The sequence below is a fragment of the Entelurus aequoreus genome, linkage group LG18 (assembly GCF_033978785.1).
Source record: "Entelurus aequoreus isolate RoL-2023_Sb linkage group LG18, RoL_Eaeq_v1.1, whole genome shotgun sequence".
NCBI lineage: Eukaryota > Metazoa > Chordata > Actinopteri > Syngnathiformes > Syngnathidae > Entelurus > Entelurus aequoreus.
In genome coordinates this window covers 46,440,107-46,462,137 of record NC_084748.1, presented here as the reverse complement: position 1 = coordinate 46,462,137, position 22,031 = coordinate 46,440,107, and the positions used below count along the sequence as shown (strand labels likewise).

Sequence of the window (22,031 nt, the reverse complement as noted above, 5' to 3'; positions counted from 1 at the left end):
TGGAGCCACAAATAAATGGGAAGCCTTAAATAAGTGTTATAAAGAAGACAACACATGATGTAAGTGTCTATATTAGCCTACTATCAAAATGACTTTAAAAGTCTTATATAAGTGTTATAATGAAGACAACACATGATGTAAGTGTCTATATTAGCTATATTAGCCTACTATCAAAATGACTTTAAAAGTCTTATATAAGTGTTATAAAGAAGGCAACACATGATGTAAGTGTCTATATTAGCCTACTATCAAAATGACATTAAAAGTCTTATATAAGTGTTATAATGAAGACAACACATGATGTAAGTGTCTATATTAGCTATATTAGCCTACTATCAAAATGACTTTAAAAGTCTTATATAAGTGTTATAAAGAAGGCAACACATGATGTAAGTGTCTATATTAGCTATATTAGCCTACTATCAAAATGACTTTAAAAGTCTTATATAAGTGTTATAATGAAGGCAACACATGATGTAAGTGTCTATATTAGCTATATTAGCCTACTATCAAAATGACATTAAAAGTGTTATATAAGTGTTCTAATGAAGGCAACATATGATGTACGTTTCTATATTAGCTATATTAGCCTACTATCAAAATGACTTTAAAAGTCTTATATAAGTGTTATAATGAAGGCAACACATGATATAAGTGTCTATATTAGCAATATTAGTCTACTATCAAAATGACTTTATAAGTCTTATATAAGTGTTATAATGAAGACAACACATGATGTAAGTGTCTATATTAGCTATATTAGCCTACTATCAAAATGACATTAAAAGTGTTATATAAGTGTTCTAATGAAGGCAACATATGATGTACGTTTCTATATTAGCTATATTAGCCTACTATCAAAATGACTTTAAAAGTCTTATATAAGTGTTATAATGAAGGCAACACATGATGTAAGTGTCTATATTAGCCTACTATCAAAATGACATTAAAAGTGTTATATAAGTGTTCTAATGAAGGCAACATATGATGTACGTTTCTATATTAGCCTACTATCAAAATGACTTTAAAAGTCTTATATAAGTGTTATAATGAAGACAACACATGATATAAGTGTCTATATTAGCAATATTAGCCTACTATCAAAATTATTTTAAAAGTCTTATATAAGTGTTATAATGAAGACAACACATGATGTAAGTGTCTATATTAGCCTACTATCAAAATGACTTTAAAAGTCTTATATAAGTGTTATAATGAAGACAGCACATGATGTAAGTGTCTATATTAGCTATATTAGCTTACTATCAAAATGACTTTAAAAGTCTTATATAAGTGTTATAATGAAGGCAACACATGATGTAAGTGTCTATATTAGCTATATTAGCCTACTATCAAAATGACTTTAAAAGTGTTATATAAGTGTTATACTGAAGACAACACATGATGTAAGTGTCTATATTAGCTATATTAGCCTACTATCAAAATGACTTTAAAAGTCTTATATAAGTGTTATAATGAAGACATGTGAAGTGTCTATATTAGTTATATTAGCCTACTATCAAAATGACTATGTGTCGCAGGCTGACACAAATCTTCGTTGACAGAAATGTTGAAATGTAATATTCATTCTAAACATTTTTACTACATTGGAAAACATTAGTAAAACTCCTCAGAGGGTGAGATAACTCCTGGAAATGACTGTCCTAGAATGACCAAAGGTATAGATGTGTGTGTCCAAGTTAAAGGAAACTGCCGGTTGTCTTCTTCTAATGGATTTATTACAATCTTTGCAAGCTGGGTAACGTTTGCTGTGGTCTGGAACAACATGGCGCACAAACAACTATCAGAAATGCAGCCAATGTTACATACAATCTTACCATCCAAAAAAAAAAAAAAAAAAAAAAAATCGCTGCCGTTGTGTCCTTGGGCAGGACACTTCACCCTTGCCCCCGGTGCCGCTCACACCGGAGAATGAATGATGAATGAATGAGTTGTAAAAATGAATGATGGGTTCTCACTTCTCTGTGAAGCGCTTTGAGTGTCTAGAAAAAGCGCTATATAAATCTAATCCATTATTATTATTATTATTATACAGATAATGTGTCATGAGACATGCAAATATAAATTAAATACAAAGACGATATAAGTAAAGGAAATTAAATGAGCTCAAATATACCTACAAACATAATGATGCAATATGTACATACAGCTAGCCTAAATAGCATGTTAGCATGGATTAGCTTGCAGTCATGCAGTGACCAAACATGCCAGATTAGGACTCCGCACAAGTCAAGAACATCAACAAAGCTCACCTTTGTGCATTCACGCACAGCATAAAACGTTTGGTGGACAAAATGAGACAAGGAAGGAGTGTCTTTCTGTGGCAGCGTCGGAGAAAGTCGTACATGTAAACAAACTGTTGCGGCACAGTCCACGCGACGACGGTGAGTTCAAGGACCGCCGAAATTAGCAGGACAAAACGGCGTCCGCCAAATACCCTCATCAGTGAAGCATGTTTAATATAAACAGTGGGATTTCTAACATTTAGGAAGGTTTGTGTGATGTTTGTCCTCCTACACAAACCATATTCAAACAAAAAATATATATTTTTCCCCCCCATCTTTTTCTATTTTCATACATTTTTGAAAAAGCTCCAGGGAGCCACTAGGGCGGCGCGGAAAGAGCCGCGGGTTGCCGACCCCCGTCCTAGGTAGAAGGATGGCGTTGGTGTGTTAAAGGCCTACTGAAATGATTTTTTTTATTTAAACGGGAATAGCAGATCCATTCTATGTGTCATACTTGATCATTTCGCGATATTGCCATATTTTTGCTGAAAGGATTTAGTAGAGAAAATCGACGATAAAGTTCGCAACTTTTGCTCGCTGATAAAAAAAAAGCCTTGCCTGTAGCGGAAGTAGCGTGACGTCACAGGAGCTAGTATTCCTCACAATTCCCCGTTGTTTACAATGGAGCGAGAGAGATTCGGACCGAGAAAGTGACGATTACCCCATTAATTTGAGCGAGGATGAAAGATTCGTAGATGAGGAACGTTACAGTGAATGACTTGAGAGGCAGCGATGGACGTATCTTTTTTCGCTCTGAGCGTAACTTAGGTACAAGCTGGCTCATTGGATTCCACACTCTCCTTTTTATATTGTGGATCACAGATTTGTATTTTAAACCACCTGGGATACTATATCCTCTTGAAAATGAGAGTCGAGAACGCAAAATGGACATTCAGTGCCTTTTATCTCCACGACAATACATCGGCAAAATGCTTTAGCTACGAGCTAACGTGATAGCATCATGCTTTAACTGCATATAGAAACAAAAGAAATAAACCCCTGACGGGAAGTATAGATAGAAAATCAACAATACTATTAAACCGTGGACATGTAAATACACGGTTAATGCTTTCCAGGCTGGCGAAGGTTAACAATGCTGTGCTAACGACGCCATTGAAGCTAACTTAGCAACCGGACTGCACAGAGCTATGCTAAAAACATTAGCTCTCCACCTACGCCAGCCAGCCCTCATTTGCTCATCAACACCCGTGCTCACCTGCGTTCCAGCGATCGGCAGAAGGACGAAGGACTTCACCCGATGCGTTTGGCGGCCCGGAGACGTAGGAAGTCAAGGTGAGGTCGGCGGCTAGCGCGGCTAGCGCTCCAACAAAGTCCTCCTGGTTGTGTTGCTGTAGTCCGCTGCTAATACACTGATCCCACCTACAACTGTCTTCTTTGCAGCCTTCATTGTTCATTAAACAAATTGCAAAAGATGTCCAGAATACTGTGGAATTATGAAATGAAAACAGAGCTTTTTGTATAGGATTCTACGGGGTACCATAACTTCCGTTACTCGGACTTCGTCACGCGCATACGTCATCATACTGCGATGTTTCAGCCGGATATTTCCCGGGAAGTTTTAAATGTCACTTTATAAGTTAACCCGGCCGTATTGGCATGTGTTGCAATGTTAATATTTCATCATTGATATATAAACTATCAGACTGCGTGGTTGGTAGTAGTGGCTTTCAGTAGGCCTTTAAGGATCAAGGATGACGATCGTTGAACAAAGACTAATCTATTGATCAAGCGAGAGTAGCTACAGGTCCTGCAGCACCCGTGGAGGATCTAGCCAGATATGTCTCCCCCAGAGCCAGAGAACCGGTTCTTATAGACCGATATGAACTCATCTCCGTTTGTTAGTTCCACGGTATTGAAGTTGTCTTCACCATGAGCACGTAAAGGCACCTTCTTCTACGCACTTGAGAAACTAAGGGCTTTTGGCGTTACCTAAACATGTACGTGGACTGACCCGACTCCTTGCATACCAATACAGATTTAAGAGTCTTTTCTTGCGGGATGTATCTTACCACACACGTGCATGGCCATGTTTTATTAACTGTCCACCAGAACCGGTTTGCTTGCTCCCTGAAATGTGTAGCCTTGCAAAACCCGGAAAAACATGTTATTTCATAGTCTAGTAGATACTACATGGTTAATTGGTTCAGAAGTTGAAATTTGAAAAAAAATACTTACGCTATTAGACGTAAAAGTTATATCCGAAATATTTTTTTATTGGGAACTGCTCGTGTCTTTTCAGACCTGGCAGAACTTTCGAGCCCTGACGTCTCTCCTGACCCGCTTTGAACCCGGCCTGGATGTGGAGCAGGCGGAAACCGACTTTGGCTGGAACAACCTGGAGCCGTACCTGTACTTCATCTTCTCCGTCTTCTTCATCATTTTCTCCTTCCCCGTCGCCGACAAGCGCTGGATCCCCTGCTCGGAGCTCTCCACGGTGGCCATCTTCTTCACGGCGGTCAGCTACCAGAGCCTCAGCCCCATGGCTACCGCGTACGCACGCCGAGCAATGGTGATAGAGGTGAGATCGCGTGATATCATTCAAATGCTTAGCATTTCCATTCTCAAAAGTTGTGAAAGGGGAACTGCAATTTGTTTTGGAATGTTCCCTATCATTCTCAATCATTTTTAGAGACAAGAACACACCTTTTTTAGAGCATTCTAATTTGTAAATAAAAGTCCGCTAACAATGGAGCTAATGGAAGCCATGACGTCATTGCGTCAATCGTGCCCATAAAAACATCCAAAAGTCGGCAACAATGCTCCGTTTACATGTTATGACCTGAATATTAACAAGTACTAGCGATATTGTTATTATAAGCGCTAACGTATCTTGTAAACGTAACGTAAATTAATTAAATTGTTATATGTATCCAGTGATTATACTATAAAGTTATTTTCCATTTAACTTCACCAGTTTTAGATTATTTTTATTCAAAATCGCTGAATTTCATATTTCATTCATTCACAACTCCTCCAACACGAACATTATTGTTTTTGCACTTTTTGGCTTCTTATTAAATAACTTTTTTAAATAGATTCAATCTTGCGCGTGGAAAGTTTAAGTGTGGGCTTTAGTTGATATAACACTCCCGTCAGGGGGTCCATTCTACGGCACAACAGAGGCGCATGGACTTCATTTATAAGTAAAGGTAAGACCACAATAACGTTTTTTTAATTAAATGTGCTTTTTTGTGTGCTACAGTTTGTATGTAAGGCCTACTGAAAGCCACTACTAGCGACCACGCAGTCTGATAGTTTATATATCAATGATGAAATCTTAACATTGCAACACATGCCAATACGGCCGGGTTAACTTATAAATTGACATTTAAAACTTCCCGGGAAATATCCGGCTGAAACGTCGCGGTATGATGACGTATGCGCGTGACGAAGTCAGAGTAACGGAAGTTATGGTACCCGTAGAATCCTATACAAAAAGCTCTGTTTTCATTTCATAATTCCACAGTATTCTGGACATCTTTTGCAATTTGTTTAATGAACAATGAAGGCTGCAAAGAAGACAGTTGTAGGTGGGATCGGTGTATTAGCAGCGGACTACAGCAACACAACCAGGAGGACTTTGTTAGAGCGCTAACCGCACTAGCCGTGCTAGCCGCCGACCTCACCTTGACTTCCTACGTCTCCGGGCCGCCAAACGCATCGGGTGAAGTCCTTCGTCCTTCTGCCGATCGCTGGAACGCAGGTGAGCACGGGTGTTGATGAGTAGATGAGGGCCGGCTGGCGTAGGTGGAGAGCTAATGTTTTTAGCATAGCTCTGTGAGGTCCCGTTGCTAAGTTAGCTTCAATGACGTCGTTAGCACAGCATTGTTAACCTTCGCCAGCCTGGAAAGCATTAACCGTGTATTTACATGTCCACGGTTTAATAGTATTGTTGATTTTCTATCTATCCTTCCAGTCAGGGGTTTATTTTTTTGTTTCTATATGCAGTTAAAGCACGATGCTATCACGTTAGCTCGTAGCTAAAGCATTTCGCCGATGTATTGTCGTGGAGATAAAAGGCACTGAATGTCCATTTCGCGTTCTGGACTCTCATTTTCAAGAGGATATAGTATCCCAGGTGGTTTAAAATACAAATCTGTGATCCACAATATAAAAAGGAGAGTGTGGAATCCAATGAGCCAGCTTGTACCTAAGTTACGGTCAGAGCGAAAAAAGATACGTCCATCACTGCCTCTCAAGTCCTTCACTGTAACGTTCCTCATCTACGAATCTTTCATCCTCGCTCAAATTAATGGGGTAATCATCACTTTCTCGGTCCGAATCTCTCTCGCTCCATTGTAAACAACGGGGAATTGTGAGGAATACTAGCTCCTGTGACGTCACGCTACTTCCGCTACAGGCAAGGCTTTTTTTTTTATCAGCGAGCAAAAGTTGCGAACTTTATCGTCGATTTTCTCTACTAAATCCTTTCAGCAAAAATATGGCAATATCGCGAAATGATCAAGTATGACAAATAGAATGGATCTGCTATTCCCGTTTAAATAAAAAAAAAATCATTTCAGTAGGCCTTTAAAGTTAAGTTAAAGTACCAATGATTGTCACACACACACTAGGTGTAATTAAATTTGTCCTTTGCATTTGACCCATCCCCTTGCTCACCCCCTGGGAGGTGAGGGGAGCAGTGGGCAGCAGCGGTGCCACGCCCGGGAATCATTTTTGGTGATTTAACCTGCAATTCCAACCCTTGATGCTGAGTGCCAAGCAGGGAAGAATGCTGGTATGAGCTTTTATACATAACCCGTTAACTGCTGCCAATCAAATGGTGAATAAGATACTCTTTAGGGTTAATATGTTTGTAAATCTGACTGTGATGAAGTCAGTGCCTCACCTGCCATGAACCTCACCGCACGTCACTGATATATATTATATTAATATAATGGATATATAATTGATATAATTAGATATTAAGAGTATGTGTTTACTTCTGTGACAACCTTCTTAAAGTTTTGTTATCAATCAGAAATATCAAGCATCCAAAATGCGCCAAACAAAGATAAGTGTGGAGAGTGTTTTGCTTTTTTTCCCATCATGCTTTGTAATGGATGTAAAAGGGTCTAATTTAGACTTTTTTTTTTTTTATGGTGATGGACATTTTTTATAATATCCACAAAAGTTCAGTGACCATTTCTGCCATTTTGCGCCATGACTAGGGAAGGTTGTTTGTATTGGGTAATATAAATACATGCTGTGCATAATAAACGGTCATTGACCAGAATAAACTTATGTTGCCCACCTGATGGTGACATAATAATAGCATCAAAAATGTGAGACTTTTAAAAAGAATGCAAAGATCTCCCGGGCAACTTTGAAGACGCGGGCGGGCCGTAGTTTAGAGTTTGGAAACTCCTGGCTTGGACAAAGAAAGAGAAAAGTGATGTTTTTGTTTGTTTTTTTCCAATGCAGGTTGCATCGTCGCTTTGTAGCCTGACACAGTTCCTGCCGCAGAACATGACGAGGCTCGGCTTCCTGGGACGCACCTTTGCCACGCTGCCTCTCGGGGAGTCCGTAGTGCTCCATCTCAGTATTCCCTGTCTGCTGTATGTTTGTCTTTTCTACCTGTTCTTCAGGTGAGACACCCCCCCCCCCCCAATGTTTCTTCCTGATTACACGTTTCACTATTGATGACTTTCTCCCCACGATTAGCATGGCCAGGAAGCGTGGCTTCCGAGGGACGTACTGCATCCTGGTGCCCTACTTGGTGTGCTTCATGTGGTGTGAGTTCTCCGTGGTGCTTCTCCAGAATTCCACCGCCGTCGGCATAATCCGCACCTGCGTCGCCTACTTCCTCTTCCTGTTTGCGCTGCCCGTCCTGGCGTTGGGCCTCGCCGTCATGCTCCTCATCCAGCTCTTCAAGTGGTTCCTAGAGCTGGAGCTCACCAAAATGATCGTCACCTTGGTCGTGTGCGCCATCCCCGTCATCCTGCGTCTGTGGACGCGCTTCAGCACGTCTATTCTGGACGTTTTCCGCTCGCTGACGCGCCGCGGCCCCGTCAAACTCATCCTACTTTGCATCTCCATGGTGATCCTCCTCTTCTCCGTCTACGTGTATCACGCGGAAGGTCAGAAAGTCTACAACTCCACCCTGACTTGGAACCAGTACAGCCAAGCCTGTGGACCGCCCGCCTGGCAGTCCAAAGGTGTGGCCAAGACACAGATCTTCTGTAGCCACCTGCAGGGCCACAGGGTCACCTGGACCGGACGTTTTAAGCACGTCAGCGTTGCTGAGACGGAGAACGGGGCGCAGTCCGTCATCAACATGTTGCCGGTCTTCCTTGGGGACTGGCTGCGATGCCTCTACGGACAGACGTACCCTCTATGCGAGCCGAAGAACGTGACGGTGGCGAACTTGACAGCTTCCGGCGCCACAGTCTCGCTGCCCGTGTTGCTACAGATGCAAGAAGAGGAGGAGTTATGTCAGATCAAAGCCTTGGCCAAACACACCTGCCACGTCAAGCGCTTCGACAGCTACAGGTTCCAAGTCACCGTAGGGATGACCAGGGATGAAAGCGTTGAGGCGGACGACCCGGGCAGGGACATCGTGCTCATTGCCAGCAATGAGTTCCGACAGGTTCTCTTCAACCTGGAACCCGGTAACATGGTGGAGTTCTGTACCAAGCTGGAGGGCCGTTTAGGGGCGAGGGCCCCGGCCTTCGAGTTGAAGGCGGTCAACTGCCTGGACTGTGTTTCGCCGATGTTGACCGGGGGCAGGCAGGTGAAGATCGAGAGAGACTGGAGACGTACCACCATGCGAGCCCTGAAGTTCGCGTTCGACTTTTTTTTCTCTCCCTTCTTGTCCGCAAAGATCACGGGCTGAGGACACACACCCGGCAGCTCAGACTGAGGCAGAACTGCTCTGTCGTTAAGTGATGTTTACTTTTTTGATTGTTGCTCTTCTTCATGCAGGAGTTGACACAACAGTTTGTTTACATACGTCTTAAAGGCCTACTGAAAGCCACTACTAGCGACCACGCAGTCTGATAGTTTATATATCAATGATGAAATCTTAACATTGCAACACATGCCAATACGGCCGGGTTAACTTATAAAGTGACATTTTAAATTTCCCGCGAAACTTCCGGTTGAAAACGTCTATGTATGATGACGTATGCGCGTGACGTCAATGGTTGAAACGGAAGTATTCGGACACCATTGAATCCAATACAAAAAGCTCTGTTTTCATCGCAAAATTCCACAGTATTCTGGACATCTGTGTTGGTGAATCTTTTGCAATTTGTTTAATGAACCATGAAGACTGCAAAGAAGAAAGCTGTAGGTGGGATCGGTGTATTAGCGGCCGGCTGCAGCAACACAACCAGGAGGACTTTGACTTGGATAGCAGACGCGCTATCCGACGCTAGCCGCCGACCGCACCGATGATCGTGGTGAAGTCCTTCGTCGCTCCGTCGATCGCTGGAACGCAGGTGAGGACGGGTGTTGATGAGCAGATGAGGGCTGGCTGGCGTAGGTGGATAGCTAATGTTTTTAGCATAGCTCTGTGAGGTCCCGTAGCTAAGTTAGCTTCAATGGCGTCGTTAGCAACAGCATTGTTAAGCTTCGCCAGCCTGGAAAGCATTAACCGTGTAGTTACATGTCCGTGGTTTAATAGTATTGTGGATTTTCTGTCTATCCTTCCTGTCAGGGGTTTATTTATTTTGTTTCTATCTGCAGTTAAGCCCGATGCTATCACGTTAGCTCCGTAGCTAAAGTGCTTCGCCGATGTATTGTCGTGGAGATAAAAGTCACTGTGAATGTCCATTTCGCGTTCTCGACTCTCGTTTTCAAGAGGATATAGTATCCGAGGTGGTTTAAAATACGAATCCGTGATCCACAATAGAAAAAGGAAGAAAGTGTGGAATCCAATGAGCCAGCTTGTACCTAAGTTACGGTCAGAGCGAAAAAAGATACGTCCTGCACTGCACTCTAGTCCTTCACTCTCACGTTCCTCATCCACGAATCTTTCACCCTGGCTCAAATTAATGGGGTAATCGTCACTTTCTCGGTCCGAATCGCTCTCGCTGCTGGTGTAAACAATGGGGAAATGTGAGGAGCCCTTCAACCTGTGACGTCACGCTACTTCCGGTACAGGCAAGGCTTTTTTAATCAGCGACCAAAATTTGCGAACTTTATCGTCGATGTTCTCTACTAAATCCTTTCAGCAAAAATATGGCAATATCGCGAAATGATCAAGTATGACACATAGAATGGATCTGCTATCCCCGTTTAAATAAGAACATTTCATTTCAGTAGGCCTTTAAGTGGAGGACACCAGCTATGGTGCCTCACTGCTGGGCCGTAGTGGGCTCACAGGTCAACTGGAACCTATGCCAGTGGACTTTGGGCCAGAGGTGGACAGTTCCCATGCCAGTTACGTCAAATCTGCTAGATACTGTACTAGTCACTGTAGTACAAAACAGAGCCTGCTTGGCAGCGTTGTGTCATTAGAGTCAACATTGAAACAATTTCTTCGGTTCTTAGGCTCCGATGTCCTAAACATTTCAGTACACACTACAAGGGGCACCGCAGTTTTTTCTCCATGTCAAGAATCTTACTGATTTCAGAGAATGCTTGACCCCAACTGGCTGAGGAACCTCCACTCAAAGGTCTAATCCATTGTTTTTATTTTTAGGAATTATTGTTGACATTCGTCATTGTTCATGTTTGGTAAGTCCATAGAAGGAGCACTTTTAATGCTTCGTACCTCGTCATGTGTGGACATATTTTCAGTATTATTTATATATCTTATCTTTGCATGTGATTTTTCAGGTTTTTTTTGCTGTGTGATGCTAATAATCTCTGGTTACCTACCGTTTAAGTTATTAATGGTATGCCTTATGAAAACGACCAGTGCCTACTATTTATTCATTGAATGTATGTCACAAAAAAGGTTGAAATATTTTGTCGCCGTAGAGCAGTGGTCACCAACATTTTCGAAAACAAGGTCCCTGGTCTCAGCAACAAACCAAAGCAAGATCCACCCCTCCTATATATACATATATTACTTTTGTATATATAAATCAACACAAAATCCATACTTTGGAGCAATGTTCACGGACTCTAGTCTTTGGCTGACTGGCTTCCCTGCGTCACAGTCGAGCGATAACGGTCATGGACTCCTGGTTAATGGAAAAGTCGTTTGACGTTGGATGCTAGAAAATGTCCGATGTGTTAAAACAGTCAGCCTTAATGCATTGTTGCGGCTCGTCACGTCAATGCGCGTTTGCGAGACGAGCGGGTGTAGCGTGCAACCGTGCTCGGGAGGTGTGGTGGATGTGAGGCTGAATAGTATGATAATAATCCTAATATTTTCACGATGGATCGGTAGAGTCCTGAAGATCGACGGGTCGGCGACCCCCGCGCTAGAGTTTAATGGTTTACTACATTAAGTACATTTTATTCATATAGCGGCCAATAAAGCAGAAGTTACTTTGGAGCAATGTTCACAGACTCTAGTATTTGGCTTGCTCGCTTCCCGGCGTCGCAGGCGAGCGATGACGGTCGTGGGCTCCTGGTTGAAGGAAGAGTCGTTTGATGTTGGATGCTAAAAAATGTCCCATGCGTTGAAACATCCATCCATCCATCTTATTCCGCTTATCCGAGGTTGGGTCGCAGGGGCAGCAGCCTAAGCAGGGAAGCCCAGACTTCCCTCTCCCCAGCCACTTCGTCCAGCTCTTCTCGGGGGATCCCGAGGCGTTCCCAGGCCAGCCTGGAGACATAGTCTTCCCAGCGTGTCCTGGGTCTTCCCCGTGGCCTCCTACCAGTCGGACGTGCCCTAAACACCTCCCTAGGGAGGCGTTCGGGTGGCATCCTGACCAGATGCCCGAACCACCTCATCTGGCTCCTCTCGATGTGGAGGAGCAGCGGCTTTACTTTGAGGTCCCCCCGGATGACAGAGCTTCTCACCCTATCTCTAAGGGAGAGCCCCGCAACCTGGCGGAGGAAAGTAATTTCGGCCGCTCGTACCCGTGATCTTGTCCTTTCGGTCATAACCCAAAGCTCATGACCATAGGTGAGGATGGGAACGTAGATCGACCGGTAAATTGAGAGCTTTGCCTTCCGGCTCAGCTCCTTCTTCACCACAACGGATCGATACAGCGTCCGCATTACTGAAAACGCTGCACCGATCCACCTGTCGATCTCACAATCCACTCTTCCCTTACTCGTGAATAAGACTCAGAGGTACTTGAACTCCTCCACTCGGGGCAGGGTCTCCTTCCCAACCCGGAGATGGCACTCCACCCTTTTCCGGGCGAGAACCATGGACTCGGACTTGGAGGTGCTGATTCTCATCCCAGTCGCTTCACACTCGGCTGCGAACCGATCTAGTGAGAACTGAAGATCCTGGCCAGATGATACCAAACGGCTGCGAACCATCCATCCATTTTCTATAGCTTGTCCCTTTCGGGGTTGCGTTGAAACAGTCAGCCTTAATGCGTTGTTGCAGCTCGTGACGTCATGCAATGCACGTTTGCGAGACGAGCAGGTGTAGCGTGCGGTCGTGCTCGGGATACGTGGTGGGTGTGAAGCTGAAAAGTGAGAGGCAAGGTGTGTTCAGGGGCGAAAATGCGTGCCTGTTTGCGGGTCTGGGGTGTCACTGATATAATTTTTTCCCCCTAATCATTTACGATGGACCTTTCGGGTCCCAAAGATCGACTGGTCGATCGCGATCGAGGGGTTGGCGACTCCTGCTCTAGAGTTTAATGGTTTACATTAAGACAATTCTATTTTTATAGCGGCCATTACAGCAGAAGTTTCTTAAGGCGCTTTACACGCTCCTTATATATTAAATAGAACCAAGGATCCTACTGGGCGACGGAGGAAAGGAAACACTCCATCTAGGGAAGAACCCTCAAACAGAACCCGGGCTGTCTGGAATAATGTCTTCGTTAAAGAATATCTTGAAACTTGTATAATAAGGGACAACGTGTTTGGGGGACTACTAGAATGATGACACTGATTCTTCAATTTGAAGAGTAACCTTACCAACTAAATTTTAGACAGTGGGTAATTTCCTATGAATAAGTAAACAATTCTATTCATGCAATAGTACTGTTATATTTTCAAAGTCATATTTGGGGCTCAGCCAATGTATGCTTTACAAGAAGCACTGTGTTGCCACTATGGTATGGTATGGTCTTTGTTGTCATTGCACAGGTACAACGGAATGTCATTTTCACCACAAATTTGTTGAAGATTAGACAATGTAAAGGTACAGGAACGGTGATGGGTTACCACTTATGACACACCTACCTCTGTGTGGTGATTTAGAACACTCACCTGTGGCCAGTCCCAATCAAGCGCTAGATAGAACAGTTTTCGGCTCATGTCGCATGCCGGCTCACCCTAACCCTGTTAAGCCATTGAAGTGTTTTCCTTAGGCTTCATGTGCGCTTCTTAGCGGTGCGATTACTTGTATCTTTGCCTACTGAAAGGATTAAATACTTTCTCATTCCTCCTGCCTGGAACACCACCACCATGCCAAGACGGGACAGTTACATGAAAGTACATTATATGTTTAAAGAATATAAGTATGTGTAATAGTAGAGTTAATACTTTGTGTACATCTCTTCGAGGAACTACACGGCACTTGAACTTGAACGGAGCACGCTGAGGTCTTTACGTTGGTGGTTGATGTTTCTGGCCTTGGCGTTGTATTCCATTAGAAATTGTAATCTTGGTATGGTATGGTATGGTATGCTCTTTATTGTCATTACACAAGCACAACGAAATGTTATTTTCAGATTAGACAAACATTGTACAGGTAGACTGAACAGGAACGGTGATGGGTCGCCACTTACGGCGCCCCCGTAAAAGGTGCGGGAAAGGTGGTTGCTAGGGGCGGATGAGTATAAAAAAGTCTGGGGAAAAAACTCCATAGCCGATAAGCACACATACACATGTTGACATAGAAACCACAAGACTTGCAACAGGAGGGGAGGGGGCAGGTATCTGGCCCGAAGCTGCCACCACTAGGGCGGCTGCTTTGTTGGCTGTCATACCACGTGGGGTGAAGCGGTGACAATGGCGTGGGGTGGGGGTATGTGTGCAACCACCTTTGCCAAAAGCCTCCTCTGGCTTTCTTCCCGTTGAGGCAGGTATCTATATGTTGGAGGAGCTCTCTCTCTCTCTTTCTGGACTCGGTTTAGCACCTCGTCATTGGTAACTCTTTCGACCCAAGAGATCCCGAACATACGCCTATAGAACCACATTTCTGCGGGTTACAGCATTTAGAGTTCATGTTTCCAAGCCGTTAAGAAGTACTGGCCAGGCGAAGGTTTGAAGAATACGGGTCTTGATAGGCATTGAAAGCTCTCTGTCACAAAGGCTAGGCTTCATTTCCTTGAGGGCCTCCTTGGCTAAGCAGATCCGTCTACGTATCCATCGTCAGAAGTAACTACAGAGCCGAGATAGTTGAATGTGTTGACTTGTTCAACCGTGGTGTCTCCTAACTTCAGAGTGCAGGTCCAAGGTGTTCCAGATTTCAAGATGATCAAGTACTTCGTTGTCTTGCAGTTGATACTGAGGCCTTTTGGTTCGCCTTTGTTAGTTTGGTCCAGAAGTTGCTGGAGGCCTTCTTCGGTTGTTGCTGTGAGAACCGTGTCGTCTGTTTATCTGATATTGTCGACCAAGACAACATTTCCGGAGACTCCGACGGGGACTTTGTCAAGTGGTTGCAAGATTGACTCCCCATACAAGTTGAACTAGTCTGGGGACGCAATACATCCTTGACGGACTCCTCGTTCGCCTTTGCCTAGAGCCTCTTCTAGCTTTCTTCCCGTTGAGGCAGAGATCTATATGTTGGAGGAGCTGAGCTGTCTCTCTTTCTGGACTCAGTTTAGGACCTCGTCATTGGTAACTCTTTCGACCCAAGAGATCCCGAACATACGCCTATAGAACCACATTTCTGCGGATGTTTCTGCGGGTTACAGCTTTTAGAGTGCATGTTTCCGAGCCGTGAAGAAGTACTGGCCAGGCGAAAATTTGAAGGACGCGGGTCTTGATAGGCATTGAAAGATCTGTGTCACAAATGATAGGCTTCATTTCCTTGAAGACCTCCTCGACTAAGCACATCCGTCTACGTATCCATCGTCAGAAGTAACTACAGAGCTGGAATAGTTGAATGTGTTGACTTGTTCAACCGTGGTGTCTCCTAACTTCAGAGTGCAGGTCGAAGGTTTTCCAGATTTCGATATGACCAAGCACTTCGTCTTCTTGCAGTGGATACTGAGAACTTTTGATTCGCCTTCGTTAGTTTGGTCCAGAAGTTGCTGGAGGCCTTCTTCGGTTCTTTCTATGAGAACGGTGTCATCTGCGTATCTGATATTGTCGACCATGACAACATTTACGGAGACTCCGACGGGGACTTTGTCAAGTGGTCGCAAGATTGACTCCCCGTACAAGTTTAACTAGTCTGGGGACGCAATACATCCTTGACGGACTCCTCGTTCGCCTTTGCCTAGAGCCTCCTCTGGCTTTCTTCCCGTTGAGGCAGAGATCTATATGTTGGAGGAGCTGTCTCTCTTTCTGGACTCGGTTTAGGACCTCGTCATTGTTAACTCTTTCGACCCAAGAGATCCTGAACATACGCCTATAGAACCACATTTCTGCGGATGTTTCTGCGGGTTACAGCTTTTAGAGTGCATGTTTCCGAGCCGTGAAGAAGTACTGGCCAGGCGACAATTTGAAGGACGCGGGTCTTGATAGGCATTGAAAGCTCTGTGTCACAAATGATAGGCTTCATTTCCTTGAAGACCTCCTCGACTAAGCAGATCCGTCTACGTATCCATCGTCAGAAGTAACTACAGAGCTGGAATAGTTGAATGTGTTGACTTGTTCAACCGTGGTGTCTCCTAACTTCAGAGTGCAGGTCAAAGGTTTTCCAGATTTCGATATGACCAAGCACTTCGTCTTGTTGCAGTGGATACTGAGACCTTTTGATTCGCCTTCGTTAGTTTGGTCCAGAAGTTGCTGGAGGCCTTCTTCGGTTGTTTCTATGAGAACGGTGTCATCTGCGTATCTGATATTGTCGATCATGACAACATTTATGGAGACTCCGACGGGGACTTTGTCAAGTGGTCGCAAGATTGACTCCCCGTACAAGTGGAACTAGTCTGGGGACGCAATACATCCTTGACGGACTCCTCATTCGCCTTTGCCAAGAGCCTCCTCTGGCTTTCTTCCCGTTGAGGCAGAGATCTATATGTTGGAGGAGCTGTCTCTCTTTCTGGACTCGGTTTAGGACCTCGTCATTGTTAACTCTTTCGACCCAAGAGATCCCGAACATACGCCTGTAGAACCACATTTCTGCGGATGTTTCTGCGGGTTACAGCTTTTAGAGTGCATGTTTCTGAGCCGTGAAGAAGTACTGGCCAGGCGAAAATTTGAAGGACGCGGGTCTTGATAGGCATTGAAAGCTCTGTGTCACAAATGATAGGCTTCATTTCCTTGAAGACCTCCTCGACTAAGCACAGCCGTCTACGTATCGATCGTCAGAAGTAACTACAGAGCTGGAATAGTTGAATGTGTTGACTTGTTCAACCGTGGTGTCTCCTAACTTCAGAGTGCAGGTTGAAGGTTTTCCAGATTTCGATATGACCAAGCACTTCGTCTTGTTGCAGTGGATACTGAGAACTTTTGATTCGCCTTCATTAGTTTGGTCCAGAAGTTGCTGGAGGCCTTTTTCGGTTGTTTCTATGAGAACGGTGTCATCTGCGTATCTGATATTGTCGATCATGACAACATTTATGGAGACTCCGACTGGGACTTTGTCAAGTGGTCGCAAGATTGACTCCCCGTACAAGTGGAACTAGTCTGGGGACGCAATACATCCTTGACGGACTCCTCATTCGCCTTTGCCAAGAGCCTCCTCTGGCTTTCTTCCCGTTGAGGCAGAGATCTATATGTTGGAAGAGCTGTCTCTCTTTCTGGACTCTGTTTAGGACCTCGTCATTGGTAACTCTTTCAACCCAAGAGATCCCGAACATACGCTTATAAAACCACATTTCTGCGGATGTTTCTGCGGGTTACAGCTTTCAGAGTGCATGTTTCCGAGCCGTAAAGAAGTACTGGCCAGGTGAATGACAACATTTATGGAGACTCCGGCGGGGATTTTGTCAAGTGGTCGCAAGATTGACTCCCTGTACCAGTGGAACTAGTCTGGGGACGCAATACATCCTTGACGGACTCCTCGTTCGATCTTGATTTAGTTTGTTAGTCCACGTGGTGGATGCATGTGTGATAACAGAAATAACACAGTGAAAGATACCTGTCCTTTTTGTCAGATTGAAACATTTTATTAATATACATTCCTTCCTTTTTTTGGTAGATATTATAGATATACACTCGAGTAGCATTGTTTGGTGGCAACATGCTGCTGCTACACTCGCAGAACGCAGACTCTCTTAGTTTCTACGTGGTGATGTGATGACAACTGAAGTCCTGAAACTTACATAACCTTTTCCCCCGGTTGTAAACAACTCACTCGGGGGGGTTCTGTCATCGCGGATTTGACTTTGTCAAACCAATTAGTCCAAGATGTGCATCCAAGAACCCGGGAAAAGGTATGTGAATGTTTGTGAAGGCTGAGGAAAGTGTAGCTCAACCCATGACTTTCTTCAATGTTTGCATCAGATGCCCAAAGTTGGGTCCGAACTTCGGCCTGTCGTGACTTTTCCTTTGGCCCGCCAAAGGGTGGCTTGCAGTTGTAACACGTATTCACACTGACCTCTTTCACAATCATTGGCTGCATGTCTACAAGGCTACACTGTAAAAAGACAAAAGTCAGATTTTATTCTAAAAACCTGGCAGCTCAGTCGCCAGAAGCTTACCGTAAAATCATCAGTGGTAGCATTTTTACATTTGCAGTGTCAAAACGGGGGAACGTAGATTTTACTGTTAAAAAAAAAAGTAGCAGCTCTGTCACCGGGATTTAGGGTTAGAGAAATTTGCGGTAAAAATAACAGTGATGCTGTTTTCAAATGTATGGTAATGTACTGTAAAATTATAAAAGAAAAACTAAAATGTTTCCATATATAAGCCGAGGTGCGGCTTATATCTGGAAACATTTTTGTTTTTCTTTTATAGTTGAGTGGGTGCGGCTTATATCTGAAGGAATGTTAGTTTTTCTTCTATAATTGAGTGGGTGCGGCTTATATATGGAAAAAAATTTAGATTTTTAATTTATAATTGAGTGGGTGCGGCTTATATATGGAAAACATTTAGTTTTTCTTTTATAATTGAGTGGGTGCGGCTTATATATGGAAAAAAAATTAGTTTTTCTTTTATAATTGGGTGGGTGCAGCTTATATATGGAAAAAAATTAAGATTTTTAATTTATAATTGAGTGGGTGCGGCTAATATATGGAAAAAAATTAGTTTTTTAATTTATAATTGAGTGGGTGCGGCTTATATATGGAAAAAATTTAGTTTTCTTTTATAATTGAGGGGGTGCGGCTTATATATGGAAAACATTTAGTTTTTCTTTTATAATTGAGTGGGTGCGGCTTATATATGGAAAAAATTAAGATTTTTAATTTGTAATTGAGTGGGTGCGGCTTATATATGGAAAAAATTTAGTTTTTCTTTTATAATTGAGGGGGTGCGTCTTATATATGGAAAACATTTAGTTTTTCTTTTATAATTGAGTGGGTGCGGCTTATATATGGAAAAAATTTAGTTTTTCTATTGTAATTGAGTGGGTGCGGCTTATATATGGAAAAAAATTAGTTTTTCTTTTATAATTGAGTGGGTGCGGCTGATATATGGAAACAATTTAGTTTTTATTTTATAATTGAGTGGGTGCGGCTTATATATGGAAAACATTTAGTTTTTCTTTTATAATTGAGTGGGTGCGGCTTATATATGGGGAAAAAATTTGTTTTTCTTTTATAATTGAGTGGGTGTGACTTATATATGGAACAAATTAAGATTTTTTATTTATAATTGAGTGGGTGCGGCTTATTTATGGAAACAATTTAGTTTTTATTTTATAATTGAGTGGGTGCGCCTTATATATGGAAAACATTTAGTTTTTCTTTTATAATTGAGTGGGTGCGGCTTATATATGGGGAAAAAATTAGTTTTTCTTTTATAATTGAGTGGGTGCGGCTTATATATGGAAAAAATTTAGTTTTTCTTTTATAATTGAGTGGGTGCGGCTTATATATAGAATAAATTTAGTTTTTCTTTTATAATTGCGTGGGTGCGGCTTATATATGGAAAAAAATTAAGATTTTTAATTTATAATTGAGTGGGTGCGGCTTATATGTGGAAAAACATGTTTTATAATTGAGTGGGTGCGGCTTATATCTGGAAAAAATGTTTATGGTTGAGTGCGTGCGGCTTATATCTGGAAGAATGTTAGTTTTTCTTGTTTAATTGAGTGGGTGCGGCTTATATATGTAAAAAAAAGTATTTTATAATTGAGTGGGTGCGGCTTATATATGGAAAAAATTAAGATTTTTAATTTTATAATTGAGTGGGTGCGACTAATATGTGGAAAAAATTTAGTTTTTCTTTTATAATTGAGGGGTTGCGGCTTATATATGGAAAACATTTAGTTTTTCTTTTATAATTGAGTGGGTGCGGCTTATATATGGAAACAATTTAGTTTTTCTTTTATAATTGCGTGGGTGCGGCTTATATATGGAAAAAATTTAGTTTTTCTTTTATAATTGAGTGGGTGCGGCTTATATGTGGAAAATCATTTTTTATAATTGAGTGGGTGCGGCTTATATCTGGAAGAATGTTCGTTTTTCTTGTTTAATTGAGTGGGTGCGGCTTATATATGTAACAAAAAGTATTTTATAATTGAGTGGGTGCGGCTTATATCTGGAAAAAAAAATTATGATTGAGTGGGTGCGGCTTATATCTGGAAGAATGTTAGTTTTTGTTGTATAATTGAGTGGGTGCGGCTTATATATGGGAAAAAAAGGGTATTTTATAATTGAGTGGGTGCTGCTTATATCTGGAAGAATGTTAGTTTTTCTTGTATAATTGAGTGGGTGCGGCTTATATATGGAAAACAATGACATTTTTCTTTTATAGCTGAGTGGGTGCGGCTTATATCTGGGTTCGCTCCATAGTCCGGAAAATACGGTAATTATGTCGCACCTTCGCGCCGTATTTTGAACCTATCAAGGAAAAAAAAAAAACTTTAGCACGCAGCCATGTACATAAGCTATACAGAGAGACCCACAATGCATTGCATCTACTACGCCACACCTTCAAGCCCAGGAAAAAATATCCAAATGGGCTCCGCATGTTTTGGATCTTTCAACATGTCTCAGCGAAAATGTTTGGAGGCAGCAGTTGAAAAGTCAACACAAGCTCAGCACAGCAAAGCTCCACAATACTTGTTGTTACATTCTGCACAACATTCTGCACAACATTCTGCACAACAGGCACACCTGCGTCTTCCTGCTATAAATACCTTTTTCTCTTTTTTTTTAAAGTGTCTCCAACAATCTTTTACGCGCCCTACAAGCAAAAGTGGCTGGGAAAGTAAGCCTAGAACTGGTGTTTGAAGTGCCATTATTGCAAAGTGAGTGGAGTCCCGGGTGTTGCTGCTCGCCACAACAACAAAGTACACGATAGACATGAAGTACAAGAACACCTTGGTTGCCATCAATACCGTAAATTCCGGACTATCATTTTTGCCTAAGTTTTGAATTTTTTTTGGCCATATAGAATTTTTTTTAAATTTAAATAAAACGAGCAAAAACCATGCAAAGGTGTGTCACTGTCGGTGCTGTGGCGCCATCTTTTGGACGAGTTAGCTCACTGCAGGTGAGCTTTCAACCGGAAGTAAAAGTGCCGTTCTGCCTTCTGGCCGTCCGCAGCGTTTCTACTCGTATGGATTCTTCATTTACCACTTCAAGCAACTTTGGTAGGTTTTACAATATAACTAAAACGATCTGGCCGTCCGCAACGTTTCTACACGTATGGATTCTTAACTCACCACTTCAAGCAACTTTGGTAGGTTTTACAATATAACTAAAACGATTCCGACTTACTTAAGACGCGACCAATTTACGAGTTTTTCTTCGGCATTGGCCATTAGGCAAATAGTTTTTCAAAACAAAACACGGGTAAAAAACGCGGAAAAAGTGTGTCAATGTTTGTGCTATGGCGCCATCTTTTGGACGAGTTTTCCCACTGCAGGTGCCCCTCTGTTTAGACTGAGCTTTCAACCGGAAGTAGAAGTGCCGTTCTGTCTTCTGGCCGTCCGCAGCGTTTCTACTGGTATGGATTCTTCATTCATCACTTCAAGCAACTTTGGTAGGTTTTACAATATAACTAAAACGATTCCGACTTACTTACGACGCGGCCAATTTATGAGTTTTTCTTCGGCAAATAGTTTTTAAAAGCAAAACGCAGGCAAAGACGCGGAAAAAGTGTGTCATTGTAGGTGATATGGCGCCATCTTTTGGACGAGTTTTCCCACTGCAGGTGCCCCTCTGTTTAGACTGAGCTTTCAACCGGAAGTAGAAGTAGCGTTCGGTCTTCTGGCCGTCCGCAGCGTTTCTACTGGTCTGGATTCTGCATTTATCATTTCAAGCAACTTTGGTAGGTTTTACAATACAACTAAAACGATTCCGACTTACTTACGATGCGGCCAATTTACGAGTTTTTCTTCGGCATTGGCCATTAGGCAAATAGTTTTTCAAAGCAAAACGCAGGCAAAGA

At 42.7% G+C, this 22,031-nt stretch overlaps 1 protein-coding gene across 4 annotated transcripts in view; it reads left to right on the top strand.

Annotated features, from left to right (window-relative positions):
- wfs1a (Wolfram syndrome 1a (wolframin)) overlaps nt 1–22,031 on the top strand; it is a 63,279-nt gene that overhangs the window by 14,238 nt on the left and 27,010 nt on the right. For 2 of the 4 annotated variants that reach the window (XR_009821906.1, XR_009821907.1), the window contains exons 9-11: nt 4,567–4,845; nt 7,752–7,915; nt 7,992–9,769. Coding sequence is in view for 2 of the 4 variants with exons in the window: in XM_062027276.1 (XP_061883260.1) it covers nt 4,567–4,845; nt 7,752–7,915; nt 7,992–9,162 (1,614 nt within the window). In the remaining 2 variants the exon portion in view is untranslated. Of the gene's footprint in view, nt 1–4,566; nt 4,846–7,751; nt 7,916–7,991; nt 9,872–22,031 lie in introns of those variants that run through there. The other 2 variants (XM_062027276.1, XM_062027275.1) reach the window with 1 other exon arrangement.